The sequence below is a fragment of the Tiliqua scincoides genome, chromosome 5 (assembly GCF_035046505.1).
Source record: "Tiliqua scincoides isolate rTilSci1 chromosome 5, rTilSci1.hap2, whole genome shotgun sequence".
NCBI lineage: Eukaryota > Metazoa > Chordata > Lepidosauria > Squamata > Scincidae > Tiliqua > Tiliqua scincoides.
Genome location: NC_089825.1, coordinates 73,478,418 through 73,494,182, shown reverse-complemented (window position 1 = coordinate 73,494,182; position 15,765 = coordinate 73,478,418). Strand labels below are relative to the sequence as shown.

Genomic DNA, 15,765 nt, shown 5'->3' with positions numbered 1-15,765 from the left:
GCCCCTTTTTCATTTAAGGCCATCTGTTGGGGTGGTCTTGCCTTCTCACAATAACAGGAGCCATGTTATTAATGTTGTCAAAAGTCCTTTTTTATCAGGCAACCCTGTTATTTTGGGTCTTTGGCATGCATAACTAGTGCACAGAACCATTTAGTTGTGGTCATAGTCACTGGGGGTCAAACCAGTGCTCCCATGAACTAGTATCCCAATAGGCTGCATTTGTGGAGGCATAGTAACTTAATCCTTTTCCCCTTCAGCCCAGCGTTTGTTCCAATTTGCCTCCACAATCTGCTTTCCTACCTCAGTCTTTTACCATATGAAGTAAAGCAGTTATGTCAAGTGGAAAAGTAACATAAAAGGGAAGCACCTCCTCTTCTGTCCACATTGGTAGACCCACCAGCATCCTTTTCATTTAAAAATGAGAAACAGTTGGGAGACTTATTTGTGGGATTCTCAAGCAATGCATGATGTAACCTTTAATGTCCCATGAGTAGAAATGTTATTTACTTTCCTCAGAAGTAAATCCATTACATTCCATACGACTTAGGCTGCAATCCTATCTTCTGCACTGGAAACAAACTACCTATAAGTTGGTCAGAGACATGGGGCCCCTGAAAATTAGTGATGTGTAATTGAATAGAGGGAGCTTGTGCAACTCCTTTACACACATTTCCTCAAGAATACCAGCATGTGCTCCTTCTCCAGAAATGAAGCCCTTGGCTCGAGGGTCCCCCTTGGGGTTGCGCTGCTTTTCCCACGGCGCTTGTGTCAGGCACTGCCTCCCCGGGTGGGCTGTGTTGCCCATTCTCATCAGTGGGCAGCTTTCCTGCCACTCTGGGTGATGCTGGGATTTATCAACCCAGCTGGAAGACCAGGCGAGGGTGGGCCAGACTGTTGTCACTGTTCGGCTCATTGCAGGGGGTGGGGAAACAGACCATGACAACTGCCATGGAGAAATTGAGGCTGGACATTTACCTTCCCCAGAATCCCAACTCTTTCCTCCCATTTAAAATAAAGGACGTTTCTTATGGCTATTATACTTGAAAAGGCTTGCTTACGTCTTAGAAGCCAAATAAGATTTATAAGGATCAGATTTTAGTGGGAGTTTTGGGAGGGGTAATGAGTCCTTGACTAGTAAAACTGGAAGTTTGCTGAAAGAAGGAAGATTTGGATAGAGTTCAACTTTCCTTGGCACAAAAACTGGATTACAGGTGGGGCCTCCGTATCCACAAATACTTGGCCCAACCTGAGCCCTCCAAAGGCAACCAGAGCTGTGCTCCAGTCGCCTGTGGAGGGCTTTCTGAAGCACACCGAGGCCATGTGCATCTACCCGTGGCCTCCGCGGTTTTCAGAATGGTTGTTTAAGCCCAAAAGACGCAACTTCGTGTTCTGGTTGCCTTCAGAGGTTTTAAGAGGCTGAAACAGCAGATTTCATTATCCATAGTTTTCAGTATCTGCAAGGGGTCCAAGAATGGTTCCCTATGGATACCAAGGCCCCACCTGCACTGTGATGATGAATTTTAATACTTCTAGTGCAATGGACAAAGACCAGCCCTGTATATGATCCACCTGTGAGCATGTCTTTGAAGGCTTACAGCAAGTAATTCTTTAGATGGAGTACCAGTTGCGACTTTCACAGTTGATAGAATTTGCTACTTATTCCCCAACACTCCTGTCCAGACATCTTGCACAGAGCTCCAACTGTCAGATTTCTTCTCCATATGCATGTTACCTCCCAAGAGTCACTTGAGCTTAACTTTTAGCTTTGATTGCAGATTCAGTTTTCTTATGACTCTTCTCACCCAACCCAAGGCCTTGCACCATACTCTATACATTTTCCTCAACTGGTGGTTCTTGAACCTTTTGGGACACCTTTTCACATTGATTTGTCTTCTGCAGAACACTTATCACAAAACATAAAAGTATTGAAGGGGATTCTGGCATGCAAATTTGATGCATGCAGGGCACATTGCTACAAATGGGACAACACACTGAACTCTCCTTGTCACTTCAGCAATTTGTTCAAAAGGTTAATTAGATCAATACTGTGTTTCAGGTCAACACTTTCAGGTCAACATGGCGTTGCTTTTCTTTCAAAGTCATCAGAAACTGTACAGCAATGAAAAATCTATGAAAGTTGACTGTTATCAATTTATTATAAAAAAACTCGTAGCAATGTAGAATACAGCAATATTTTCTGCTCACACACATATGGTGGACTTTCCAAGCGACTGAGACATTTCAGGGGAGGGGAAGAGGAAATTAAACAGCATTAACCAAAATGCCACCAGAACACCTGAACAGTCTTTTTAAAAGGTTAAAAATTAGATCTCAATATTGCTTTCATTATTGAACAAGCTTGACTCTTACAGAAGTTAAAAAAAACAAGAAACCCCAAAGTGGCTGCTTCAACACTGCCATACAGTCAAAACATCACGCTCAATATTTGCATACTTGATAGCAGCTTTTTCTCCACAGAGCTATGGGAGAACGACATAGAAGAAAACATCAAAGCAAAAATATTATGGCAGTTATTAACTGGTATTCAAAGGAACATGTGATTAAATTACTGTTAAGATAAAACACTGAGGGATAATTATCTACATTCTTTAAATTGTTTTCCAAAATAGCTCAAATGAAAATCAACTCAAGGATCAAGCTTTACACTCTTTTTGGCTGATGGGAGTTTTCCAGTTCACAGCTTACTGCATGCTTGGAACAAAGAGGATCAATTATAACTCCTTCTCTACACAACGTAGGTAGACAGAAAAATAAAAAAGTTTACTACTTGTAAACACAAATATACAAGCCTTTGCTTTTTAAGCGACTGCAGTTTCACAATGCATTATCTTCTGTATCTTCCTCTTTCTCCTCTGTCTCTGTCTCTGTCGCATATCCTCTCCCTCTCACGGCCCCGGTCTCTGTCTCTGTCTCTTCTGGTATCTCGAGGGCGATCCCGCTCACGATCCCGCTCTCTAGGTCTGCTCCTCCGGCCACTGACAACTGCTTGTGTCCGACGCAGAAAGTCATCTACCCTCATGTCATAGTCATGCTAAGGAAAACAAATAATTTTTTAATATATTGATTACCTAAGTCACAAGTCTTTCCATGTCAGATTGAAGGCAACAACTGTAATAGAGGCCCAGCAGAGGTATATACCGCAAAGAAAGAAGGGTTCCACTAAATCCAGGAGGGTGCCCGCATGGCTAACCAGACAAGTTAGAGAGGCTGTGAAGGGCAAGGAAGCTTCCTTCCATAAATGGAAGTCTTGCCCTAATGAGGAGAATAAAAAGGAACATAAACTGTGGCAAAAGAAATGTAAGAAGGTGCTACTGGAGGCCAAGCGAGACTATGAGGAACGCATGGCCAGCAACATTAAGGGGAATAATAAAAGCTTCTTCAAATATGTTAGAAGCAGGAAACCCGCCAGAGAAGCGGTTGGCCCTCTGGATGGTGAGGGAGGGAAAGGGGAGATAAAAGGAGACTTAGAGATGGCAGAGAAATTAAATGAGTTCTTTGCATCTGTCTTCACGGCAGAAGACCTCGGGCAGATATCGCTGCCCGAATGGCCCCACCTGACCGAGGAGTTAAGTCAGATAGAGGTTAAAAGAGAAGATGTTTCAGACCTCATTGATAAATTAAAGATCAATAAGTCACCGGGCCCTGATGGCATCCACCCAAGAGTTATTAAAGAATTGAAGAATGAAGTTGCAGACCTCTTGACTAAGGTATGCAACTTGTCCCTCAAAACGGCCATGGTGCCAGAAGATTGGAGGATAGCAAATGTCACGCCTATTTTTAAAAAGGGAAAGAGGGGGGACCCGGGAAACTATAGGCCAGTCAGCCTAACATCCATACCGGGTAAGATGGTGGAATGCCTCATCAAAGATAGGATCTCAAAACACATAGACGAACAGGCCTTGCTGAGGGAGAGTCAGCATGGCTTCTGTAAGGGTAAGTCTTGCCTCACGAACCTTATAGAATTCTTTGGAAAGGTCAACAGGCATGTGGATGCAGGAGAACCCATGGACATTATATATCTGGACTTTCAGAAGGCGTTTGACACGGTCCCTCACCAAAGGCTACTGAAAAAACTCCACAGTCAGGGAATTAGAGGACAGGTCCTCTCGTGGATTGAGAACTGGTTGGAGGCCAGGAAGCAGAGAGTGGGTGTCAATGGGCAATTTTCACAATGGAGAGAGGTGAAAAGCGGTGTGCCCCAAGGATCTGTCCTGGGACCGGTGCTTTTCAACCTCTTCATAAATGACCTGGAGACAGGGTTGAGCAGTGAAGTGGCTAAGTTTGCAGACGACACCAAACTTTTTCGAGTGGTGAAGACCAGAAGTGATTGTGAGGAGCTCCAGAAGGATCTCTCCAGACTGGCAGAATGGGCAGCAAAATGGCAGATGCGCTTCAATGTCAGTAAGTGTAAAGTCATGCACATTGGGGCAAAAAATCAAAACTTTAGATATAGGCTGATGGGTTCTGAGCTGTCTGTGACAGATCAGGAGAGAGATTTTGGGGTGGTGGTGGACAGGTCGATGAAAGTGTCGACCCAATGTGCGGCAGCAGTGAAGAAGGCCAATTCTATGCTTGGGATCATTAGGAAGGGTATTGAGAACAAAACGGCTAGTATTATAATGCCATTGTACAAATCTATGGTAAGGCCACACCTGGAGTATTGTGTCCAGTTCTGGTCGCCGCATCTCAAAAAAGACATAGTGGAAATGGAAAAGGTGCAAAAGAGAGCGACTAAGATGATTACGGGGCTGGGGCACCTTCCTTATGAGGAAAGGCTACGGCGTTTGGGCCTCTTCAGCCTAGAAAAGAGACGCCTGAGGGGGGACATGATTGAGACATACAAAATTATGCAGGGGATGGACAGAGTGGATAGGGAGATGCTCTTTACACTCTCACATAATACCAGAACCAGGGGACATCCACTAAAATTGAGTGTTGGGCGGGTTGACAGACAAAAGAAAACATTTCTTTACTCAGCGTGTGGTCGGTCTGTGGAACTCCTTGCCACAGGATGTGGTGATGGCGTCTAGCCTAGACGCCTTTAAAAGGGGATTGGACATGTTTCTGGAGGAAAAATCCATTAGGGGTTACAAGCCATGATGTGTATGCGCAACCTCCTGATTTTAGAAATGGGTTATGTCAGAATGCCAGATGCAAGGGAGGGCACCAGGATGAGGTCTCTTGTTATCTGGTGTGCTCCCTGGGGCATTTGGTGGGCCGCTGTGAGATACAGGAAGCTGGACTAGATGGGCCTATGGCCTGATCCAGTGGGGCTGTTATTATGTTCTTATGTAAGAAGCAATTCAGGAATTCAAAAATTCCAGAAGAACAGTTGACTTGGTGTGACTACAACTTACCAGGTGAAAAGTATCTTCAAAAGAAAAACTGAAATCACATCCGAACTGAAAGAGATTGGTTCCCACAAACCAGGCAATTATGAATACTTGACTTGATAGAATATGTCTGTGACAGTTTCCACACATGATGCAGTTTATTTTGAAGAGAATATGTTTACACACCACATGTACAGTTTTCATATGTCTTTCACCTGAAAACTAGCTTTAACAATTAAAGAAACAAAAAATGTACTGATAATAAGAAACCATTTTTCAAATGAAGTATGTAGCATGCTGTATGCTGGGTCTAGTACTAAGTGCTTACCTTTAAATTTCTGCTGTACCTGGATCAGACTAGGTAAAAGGGTATTGTTTTGATTCTGAAGCAGTCCAATTGAAGTTCTAGTAACACACTTATATCCCAATCCCAATTAACGTAATGTTGTTACATTACATTAACGCAGGGGTGCCCAAACCCTGACCCGGGGGCCACTTGCGGCCCTCGAGGCCTCTCAATGCGGCCCTCAGGGAACCCCCAGTCTCCAATGAGCCTCTGGGCCTCCGGAGATTTGTTGAAGCCCGCACTGGCCCGACGCAACTTCTCTCAGTTGCGAGAAGTCGCAACTTCTTCTCAGTGAGGGCGACTGTTTGACCTCTCGAGTGAGCTGTGGGTTGAGGGCTTCCTCCACTGCTTGCTGTTTCATGTCTGTGATGCAGTAGTGGCAGCAAAGGAAAGGCCAGCCTTGCTTTGTGCAAGGCCTTTTATAGGCCTTGAGCTAGTGCAAGACCTTCATTCATTCATATAAGCTCAACTTTAATATATTCATTTATGTAAACTTATGTAAATTTATTCAAATTTTAAATGTAAATTAATTCTCTCTTTCCCCGGCCCCCCCCCCACACAGTATCAGAGAGATGATGTGGCCCTCCTGCCAAAAAATTTGGACACCCCTGCATTAACGTAATATAAAGCTGACAAATAGTAAAATGTAAAAGATTGTAGCTGAATTTTGCTGCAAGCAACAATTACTTTAGTGTGCGAGGCAAAGCCCACCCTTCAAAAAGACTACAGGGCAGACCCCAAGAGTTCTACAAAATTCCGTTTTGGTTTTGTTCTTTAATCTCTTAAGCCACTGAAATTTCCCACACATTAGAAGTCTAGCCAGTACAAGATTTCACATACAGAAGAGACAAAAGGCACACACAATCTTCTCAGATCAATTCATTTTTCTTACTTGCAGCAGCTTAAACCTCTCAGGTCACACTTACCACTCGCTTATCCCTATATCGTGCGTCGTGTGGTATGGGATGGTGCCCAGAGTAAGGAGGGTGTGCTTGTGGTGGAGGAGCATGATGCTGATAATAAGGATGATGGGGAGGCTGTTCCATACCTGGGTAAGGAGGCTAAACAGAAATGTTCATTGTTACTCTCTAAATTTCCCAATTCTTAGAATATAACTGCAATAATGGAAAGAAAGGCAACTGGGTATTTGAATAATGGTCTAAGTCAAAAAGTGTCCAAAAACTAGGGAGACTTACCAAAAAAAAAATCACTGAGATAGTATGTGTCAAAGCTCTTTACGTTTCAGAACTAGCCAAACACATAAGAATATAAGAAGAGCCCCGCTGGATCAGACCATAGGCCCATCTAGTCCAGCTTCCTGTATCTCACAGTGGCCCACCAGATGCCTCAGGGACAACCTACATCCTGGTGCCATTCCCTGCATCTGGAATTCTGAGGTAGCCTATTTCTAACATCAGGAGGTTGCACATACTCATCAAGACTTGTAGCCCGTGATGGACTGTTCCTTCAGAAGTTTGTCCAATCCCTTTTAAAGGAATTTAAGTCAAATACCATCACCACATCCTGTGGCAAGGAGTTCCACAGACTAAGTACATGCTGGGTAAAGAAATATTTCTTTTGTTTGTCCTAACTTTCCCAACACTCAATTTTAGCAGATGTCCCTTGGTTCTGATGTGTGAGAGGGGAAAAAAAAAATCCTTCTATCCACTTTATCCATCCCCTACATAATTTTGTATGTCTACATCATGTCCTCTCAGGCACCTCTTTTCTAGACTGAAAAGCCCCAAACGCTATAGACTTTCCTCATAAGGGAGGTGCCCCAGCCCAGTAATCATTTTGCTTGCTCTCTTCTGCACCTTTCCATTTTCACTATGTACTTTTGAGATGTGGGTATCAGAACTGAATGCAATACTCCTGAACATGAACTCTGCATTTTCATAACATGACTCTTTTTTTTTCACCATTTAAGAAGTGTTATTTGTATAGATATTAAAACATTGCAATGTTGCAGAACCAAGTTCTTCAATCATTTGGTACAGGAGAGTAACCCTGGAGTCTGCCAGGCAAACTGTTTCTGAAATTTGGTGACCAGCCTACCCCTTCATTTTCACTTGCCTGGCCAAGTAAATGCACTGATGTTTTCAATACACAGAAACACAAAGCAGCATGTGAAGGAGTTCAGAGGCTTTTTAAATTTAACTTTAACTTTCTGAAATCCATGAAGCTAAAGTTTAGAATATGAAGCCATGAATTTTTCCAACACTGGTTCTTATTAGAGAAATAAATTTGCAGCATGTTATAGCAGTGTTTTCCAAACTGTGGATTAAGACAGTAGGTTATGAGCCAATTTTTGGTCAGTTGTGAAGTTTTTGAAACATAAAAAAAAATCCTCGCATGCACTTCTCAGTTTGCAGACGAAAATCATTGTCTGGAAAGCTAACCAGTATGAGGTAAACTTCACACTTCCAAATTAAAATGTCACATTTTCCTATTTTCTCAGGTAATTGGCATGCTGCAGATCACGTGTAAACCCAGTTTCAGCCTTTTTCCTGACCTGGAAGTACCTAACTGCACATCTTGCTCTCCAGTTCAGCCTTCTGGGTACCCTGGAATGACTATAAAGGTTCGGGCCACAGTTCTTAAACTCCATTTTTAGGGGAAGTACAGCAAATATCTACATACAATACTATACGTAAGGTCTCTAGCAGCACTGAGAGCATAGGATTCCAATTATTATTAATAAATAATTTATTATCATTAATATATACAATATTTCTTTCTAGATCTCTTTTTTTGTTTAATGGGTTGCGATAGATTGTCATTTTAAAAAGTGGATCCTGATACTAAAAAGACTGGGAAGCATTGTGTTATAGTATTTTCAAGAATGTTAGAACTGGGTTTGAGCAAGGTATTCAAAAAACAAAAATAAGACATGCATAGTTCATTTTATCTACTGTCCCTCTGACATGTGCAGCCCAATTTGATGCATATTTCCTCAAAAGCAAGCCTCACTGAGCTCAATGGTGCTTTCTCCCAGATAAATGTGAATAGCGTTGCAGCATAGGTTGAAGAGTTTAACTGACTATCCAAATGACGTTACAGGAATGTTTATTTTCTGGGCACTCTGAAAAAGAAGATTCATCTGCTCCTGTATGGTAACTCTGAAGTCTACCTAATGTTCAAGATCCAAAAGGCCCTTTTGGGTGCTTCCAGGAGTGTGGGTTTTGTTTTTGTTAAACACACACCTTGGAATGGCAAGCGCCAATCCTATTATCACAAACGGCTTTTAAAACATCCAAAGTGGTACAAAACATTTCAAAAAAGTTTGCAGTGAAGAAAGGGAGACTGCTTTGAGTACAAAGCCCACTTCAAATGGAACTATTTACAAAGTTCTCTGGATCCAAAGCATTTTATGCTCATAAATAATACAAATTACATTTGATGAATACAATGACAGTTTTCATCTTTGACTGTTTCCTTGCCTCTCAACCCTAACACCTTTTCTAAACCAGTAGGAACTAAAACAAAAAATTCAAAACTAGGGAGACATACATTTCATATTCTTAAAATAGTACATTTTGGTTTGAGGAGGAAAATATTGTATACATTTCCATTTTCCTTCAAATTTGTCCAGAAATTTTCACTTATGTGCACAAGATGTCTGAGACATTTCCTCTGGAATAAGGGGCATTATAGGGTGAAAGAAAAAATTGAACTGCAGAGCTTTTATTTCAAGGTATTTGAAGATTATATCATGGAACTAAATATTTACCTAGATTAGAATACAGATATTTAAAAAGTAACCATGATCTACTGTGGTCTATTGGAACAACCATGAGGGGCTGATTCCTACATTATGTTTTATCCAAACACCACTATATTGAGGCATTTCTGCAACATGGTGGTACATATTTCACCACATCATGAGCAATGGTGCTCCCCCTTCCCACATCTCCTTTAAACTCTCAGGCAGTTGCTACTACAGGGAGCTACTCATAAGTGGACCAAAAGGAAGCCAACACTCATGCTGCATTCTTATACTACAAATATAGACATATGCTGGCATATATGGACTGCAATGTGAGAACTAGCTACATCATTTGAATTAAGATATGGCATTCTATTTTGCTACTCAGAATATCAACATAAGAACTTGGGCTTCTGTGGTCTGAGTTGTCATGGAGTAAAAAATCCTAACCTAGCCAGTTGTTAACTGATAGAGGGTAACGGTCAGCAAGCTGATTAGCTAGATCTTCCTGGGTTAGAACATCTTTGGGTATATATATTCTCCTCTTTCTTTCCCATATTCAGATGGGAATGGGTTTTTGTGGAAGTCAGATTTTAACCTAAATTTCCCAGCTTTAGGGCAGATAATTTGTTTTAGTCTTCTCCATCTGCACTTTAGAGGAGCTTTTACATCTTTCCTCCAAGTGTTTTCATTCCAGGTGTCATCTCAGTCCTTTGATAATGCCTTTCATAGTCAAGGGCGAAATGTTGGGAAAGCTGAACTAGTTGACTGCGGAAAAGAATTTTTACTCCATGATTGAGAAGACTGTTGGCATATTATAAAAAACCAGGAATGGCATATCAGAGTTGAACTCTGACACGCTTTTGCTGTGAAACCCATTAAAAGTCACTAGAGTGGGAGAGGCACCCTTTTCTTAAGAAGGTAGACTGCCAATTGCTCTGCGGCCGTGATGGGTACTGGCTGTTGCCACTCTCAACTTTGCCTTACCAATTAGGTCTGTGTTATCAGAGTGTGATGGTGGCATGGTCTTTTCTCCACCACCATCACATATGGAAACTACAGAAGATCACCCATGAAGTTCTACCATAAATATGTAGTCTAGTGCTTCCTTTTTAATCTGATTAGTGATCAGCATTTGTGTGTGAGCATATACACCCATTTATGTTAACACATTTTTAGACAGAAATAAATGAGTAAAGCATACAGTTTCTTTTAATGTCCTCCCACTGCCCCCTGGAAGAGAAGTGTTAACAAATGCATTGTGACCTGTATAATGCATAACAAAGGGCCCAATCCTATCCAACTTTCCAGCACTGATGCAGCTAGCCGACGGGGTGTGTACTGCATCTGGCCATGGAGGGGCAGTCAAGGAGGTCTCATTAAGGTAAGGGAATGTTTGTTCTCTTACCTTGGGGCAGCATCAGCCCTTAAAAGTTAGAAAAAACCGGCCCCTAATTTACTAAGCACCTAAAAGAAACTTCATTTTCCCCCCTTTCATTCCATCTGTTTTTTTCACCTGTGCTTTCTACATACCAAGTGTGCTGCATTATACACAGCAAGGAGAATCTTATATGGGACACTCATACTCGTTCTCTGAACTTCTGTAGCCACCAGCTTAAGTCAGAAAAGTGATAGTGACATTCTGTATGTCACTGACGTTATCTAACAATATTCAGTTGAAGTCACAGAAAACTTACATGGCAATAGTAAGACGGAGATAAGAATTTTGCAGCGTGCTACTATACCCTAAGACACTGCTTCTCAACCTTTATAGCACTGGGACCCACTTTTTAGAATGAGAATCTGTCAGGATCCACTGAAAATGATGTCAATAACCTGGAAGTGAAGTCATGCCCAGAAGCAACATCAGATAGGAAAATTTATAGCGCCCCCATACGACAAATCAAATTAAGTTTACAATCAGTATAAGTTAAAAATTTAAAATAAAAAACCACCCTCCAAACCCTCCCAAGCAGTTGCTAATCTGTTTAAAAAAAATTCCCCAAACATCCCAAAGGCTGCAATCCTATCCACACTTACCCAGGAGTAAGTCCCATCGACTACATTGTAGCCTGTTAAAAGTACATATCTGTAACATTTCCCCAAATGCAGTCACATAACATGGCAGCATCAAGTCTAATATATTAAAAATAAAACAAACAGTGAAATGATTGGGGACCCACCTGAAATTGACTCACAACCCACCTAGTGGGTCCCAATCCACAGTTTGATAAACACTGCCCTAAAACAAGATTGTAAATGATTTCAAAAGAAGAAGTGAAGAAAAATACAAACCATTCCTTGCCAGGGTGGTGGCGGCCCCATGTTGTGGAACTCTCTCACATAATCATTGTAGGACTAAAAAAAACACACACACACAAAGAATGTCAAACGTTGGCAACTATTTTAGAAAGCATACAGCTTGAAATAGAGGAAAAGACCAACTCACCCCATTTAAAAAGACATCTCTCCGGACTCCTGAAAATCGTCTGTTGGGAATAAGATTTGAGAAACTAAATGATCGGTGGTAAGGTATCTGAGTAGAAAATGAATAATATTAACACCTCTTACCTGTCTACTTCTTGGTATCTGGGATCCTTTAAATACCCTGTTTAAAATCAAGCAGCATTATATCATTTCTACCAGTGCACAGCAATATCATTTTAAACAGTCATTACCATCTTCTCCTTAAGCATGCCACCTCCTTGTGAAAAACCCGAGGGTGATCATTCTGCTATTCCCATTGCCAGTTTCAGTGATTTGTGAAAGTTTTCAAAAAAGCATATGATTTTCTGTATACCAGAACAGAGCACATTCCAGCAGTGATATGCACAGAATGGAGAATCTGGGCAGCTTTTGAAGTAACTAAGCAACATTTTTCAAAAGGACACTGTATAAATGAAGTGTTTTTGTAAAGGGCATGCACATTTTCAGAATGAAATGCAGTTGTATGTTATTTAAAAGGAGTTCACAGAACCCTGAAGCCTCCTTTGAGAAGCCCATCCTCCTTCTTCGCCTCCACACTACCACATGAATTTAAGTTTCTGTTAACACACAAATCTCTACATTTGTGTACATGTATCTGCATAATAAAATATTAACCTGGTCTTTGGTGAAACTCAGGGGGATAATCAATCCTTGGTTTCTTTCTGCTGTTATGAATATCATAATCCTCTGGTCGACGCCTACATAAATTAGACAATAATTAAACAATTGTTTGAAGCAAACTTCACAAGAGAAAATACCTTCAGAAGGAACAAGAACTGTCTCCTGATAACATTTTGGGAAGATTTCTTTAAGTCTCAGGAAAGTATCTGAACTGCATAGAATTCACTAGAACAATTCTTTGTTATGTTATATGTTACATATTCATTCACTCACTAGCATTTTATCGAGAACCTTGGATTCTCAAGATGGAATTTGATCCAACCACACTACTTGCAGGTCAACCTGATGCATATTTGTAAGTTCCACTGAGCTCTTTGGGGCTTATAAGCACGTATGCATAGAACAGCAGACCAAATCTGCTTTAAACCGGCTTGTAACTCATAAAACTACTACAATGAAGCTTATCTTAAAAGAATGAAGCCAGGCAACTTTGGAAACAACATCTTAGAAGTTCATTCTGTATCTCTAGCTAAAATTATCACAATCCAAGCAAGACAGTTGATGAATTTCTCACTTGCAGTCCTGCTCCCTCATCTTCCCTGGATTACAAGCCACAGAGCAACAAAATCTGACATATTTAAAATAGGGTTTTCTATACTCAGATTGGTCCTGATTTACTTTAAAATATGAAAATTCATGTTACTAGTTGAAAATTTTTTTAAGCTGTTACTTCCCCATCGCAACTTTGGACTTGTTCTTTGATCACCATCAGTGAATCATTTAATGACCCCCTCCAAATATACCACCAGAACTGACAAGCTCTACAAAGAGAAACAATTCTACAGACCATCATGACTGCTAAGGGAAGACAGTTTCTTTAGCACAGAAAAAGGTGATTAATGGAGCTATAACATGGAACAATAAAGCTCTATTTATAGAGAATCATTCCTCTTTCCTCCCCAACTCTTATTAAAATCTATTCAAATTACCATTTTAAAAAGCAGGTATCACAATTAAACAAACCAAAGCAACTGTACGTACAGCAAAAAACAGATTTAAGAAAAATAAGAGCTTGTGTAAAGAATAAACATACCGCTTTCTTGTAGTTTTGAGTGTGCACTTACGACCGGTATAATATATGATAGTAACAGTTCATATAGTAGTCCAACTACTGACTTTAAGCTGAAAGCCACATACATAAATGGAGGCCCTGGCAGGCTTGAGAAGGTGTGATGGTGTTATAATGTATAGTTTGCAGTCCATTGCAAAACCTTCACTTGCAAATACTTTATTGCACTGGAAACCTCTCAGGCTTAACTTCAAAAGCCATCTTGGTGCTCAGTCCTCTTATGCCCAAAGAAAGGGGGGGTGCTGCCAGGATTTCTCCTACCTATTGGTTACAGTGTCCTTTTTTTTAAAGAGCAAGGATATGGGACTCGTTGGATATCTGTACCTACCACAGGATGTTTCCACAAAGAGGAAACTTTTAAGTGAAAAGGTCTCAGCCCAAACCACACAGTCTTTAGCAGAAAAGCTTTAGATTTATCAGAATGCAAAGTGGCTACACAGGGGGGTGGGGAAACATGTTGGATAGAAGGGCTTATAGCAGTCCTTTGCCAAGACTTCTCCAATTCTGTTACAAGATATACCCCTCTTTTCTGGGGAATGTTGGTAAGTTCATAGAGCAGTGATCAATAACCATGACGATCCTCTAAAAACACTTGTCCACAGGTGTTGCCAGCATCTGGAAAGGTTGGGTACACAGACACAGCAACAGCCACTCTTTTTGGTTTGTTGCCGGGTCTCCAAGGGCCACTTCCTCCCCCTTTGGAGAGAACCTACGGCTTTCAGAAGCTCAGCAAGATGTGAGAATATTTGGTAATGGGCTTAACCACAGCACGGTGATACAATTTGATACAGTCCCAAACACGCTCCTCTTGAACAGGAAAATAATATAAATATTTATCCTCAAAATGAGGCGGTCATCTTCTGTAAAATTATAAGTGATCCTGATAAAAGTCCCATATTTGACAAGGCTTATCCAGAGATATACCTGAAAGAAAAGGCTTTTACGAGATATTAACACATTTTGGGAACATACAGACTTGCTCTTCCTCTTCCTAGCCTGCTCACGGTAATGCTGCTTACCTATGCATTAACAGATCTGTGGAAAGATCTCATCTAAGCTAGATTTGTGAACATATTTTCTGAGTAAGTAAAAGGTCCCCATTTTCCTCTTGCAAGTGACAAACGGGGGGGCAGGGGGACACAGTGTGAAATCCTCAATGAAGCCACAAACTGGTCCATGCAGCTTGATGTGAGGATTTTCTCTCTTCTTGATTGCAGGAAAAGCTTTTTGATGAATCATATTCCTCCATCACGTTATTCTGACACATGTGCCTATTATCAGTCCAAAGAACGTTTCTAACCTTCCCACATCTCGGATAGGCTCTCGACGGGATGGCCGTCCTCTTGACCGGGGCTGAGAGTGCATTCTTCTCTTATGCCGCATTTTATGAATGACTTGATACAAATCAATACTTTCATCAGGAGGGAATAGGAGACAAAGCTGGGTTCCGCATTCAAACTCAATTTCCTGGAACAGTTAAACACTGATTTACAAGCTGAAGGCAGAACATGCAGACAAGCTTCGAGACAAGCAGAAGGACAAAGATAGTTCATGTTTACTACAATCTTTACATTAAAACAAAGTTATACTATAGTACAGAAGTGATAACAAAATATACCACTTCAGCACACTAGTAATAAGAGAAAGAGCTTCTTGAAAAATGGAATTACTAAAGAAAAAAGTCCCACTAGTGGGACTTTAGCCTATAAGAGAATCGCAAAATATGGAACAACAGCTCACTAATAGTGGATTAGGTAGATTTGTGCTTACCGGTTTTAGGATGTCTTATAACAGAGATTCTACAGGGCGGTGTAGGTTTACATTGTTTATGACTGTCACTAGTTCATATAGGCTATTTTCATGCAATCTTACCTTGCAATTAAGTAAAGCAGGAGACCAACTCAAAGTCAATTCACAATTTCAACATAGCTCTGGCTTAGGTTGGCTGTTGTATATTTACTTATTCTGTTCTCATTTCTTCTCCCCCACCCTTTGTAAGAAAACAAGTCCTTGTTTATCCTGCATGATGAACTGATTGCACTAAATATGTGAGAGTGTTGCAAATAATAACTTTAAAGAAGACAACTTCTTGGCAGAAAGCAGTCTAGTGGACTGTTAT

The 15,765-nt window shown here is 41.0% G+C and overlaps 1 protein-coding gene across 3 annotated transcripts in view; it reads right to left on the bottom strand.

Annotated features, from left to right (window-relative positions):
* Positions 1 to 2,131: 2,131 nt before the first annotated feature.
* The window catches only part of YTHDC1 (YTH N6-methyladenosine RNA binding protein C1), a 28,210-nt gene continuing 14,576 nt past the window's right edge, over positions 2,132 to 15,765 (bottom strand). For all 3 annotated transcript variants that reach the window (XM_066628301.1, XM_066628303.1, XM_066628302.1), the window contains 7 exons: positions 14,947 to 15,113; positions 12,512 to 12,594; positions 11,981 to 12,017; positions 11,859 to 11,898; positions 11,705 to 11,767; positions 6,627 to 6,761; positions 2,132 to 3,052 (listed from right to left, as the gene is read on the bottom strand). In XM_066628301.1, coding sequence (XP_066484398.1) covers positions 2,846 to 3,052; positions 6,627 to 6,761; positions 11,705 to 11,767; positions 11,859 to 11,898; positions 11,981 to 12,017; positions 12,512 to 12,594; positions 14,947 to 15,113 — 732 coding nt within the window. In that variant the 3' untranslated portion in view covers positions 2,132 to 2,845. The remainder of the gene's footprint in view (positions 3,053 to 6,626; positions 6,762 to 11,704; positions 11,768 to 11,858; positions 11,899 to 11,980; positions 12,018 to 12,511; positions 12,595 to 14,946; positions 15,114 to 15,765) is intronic.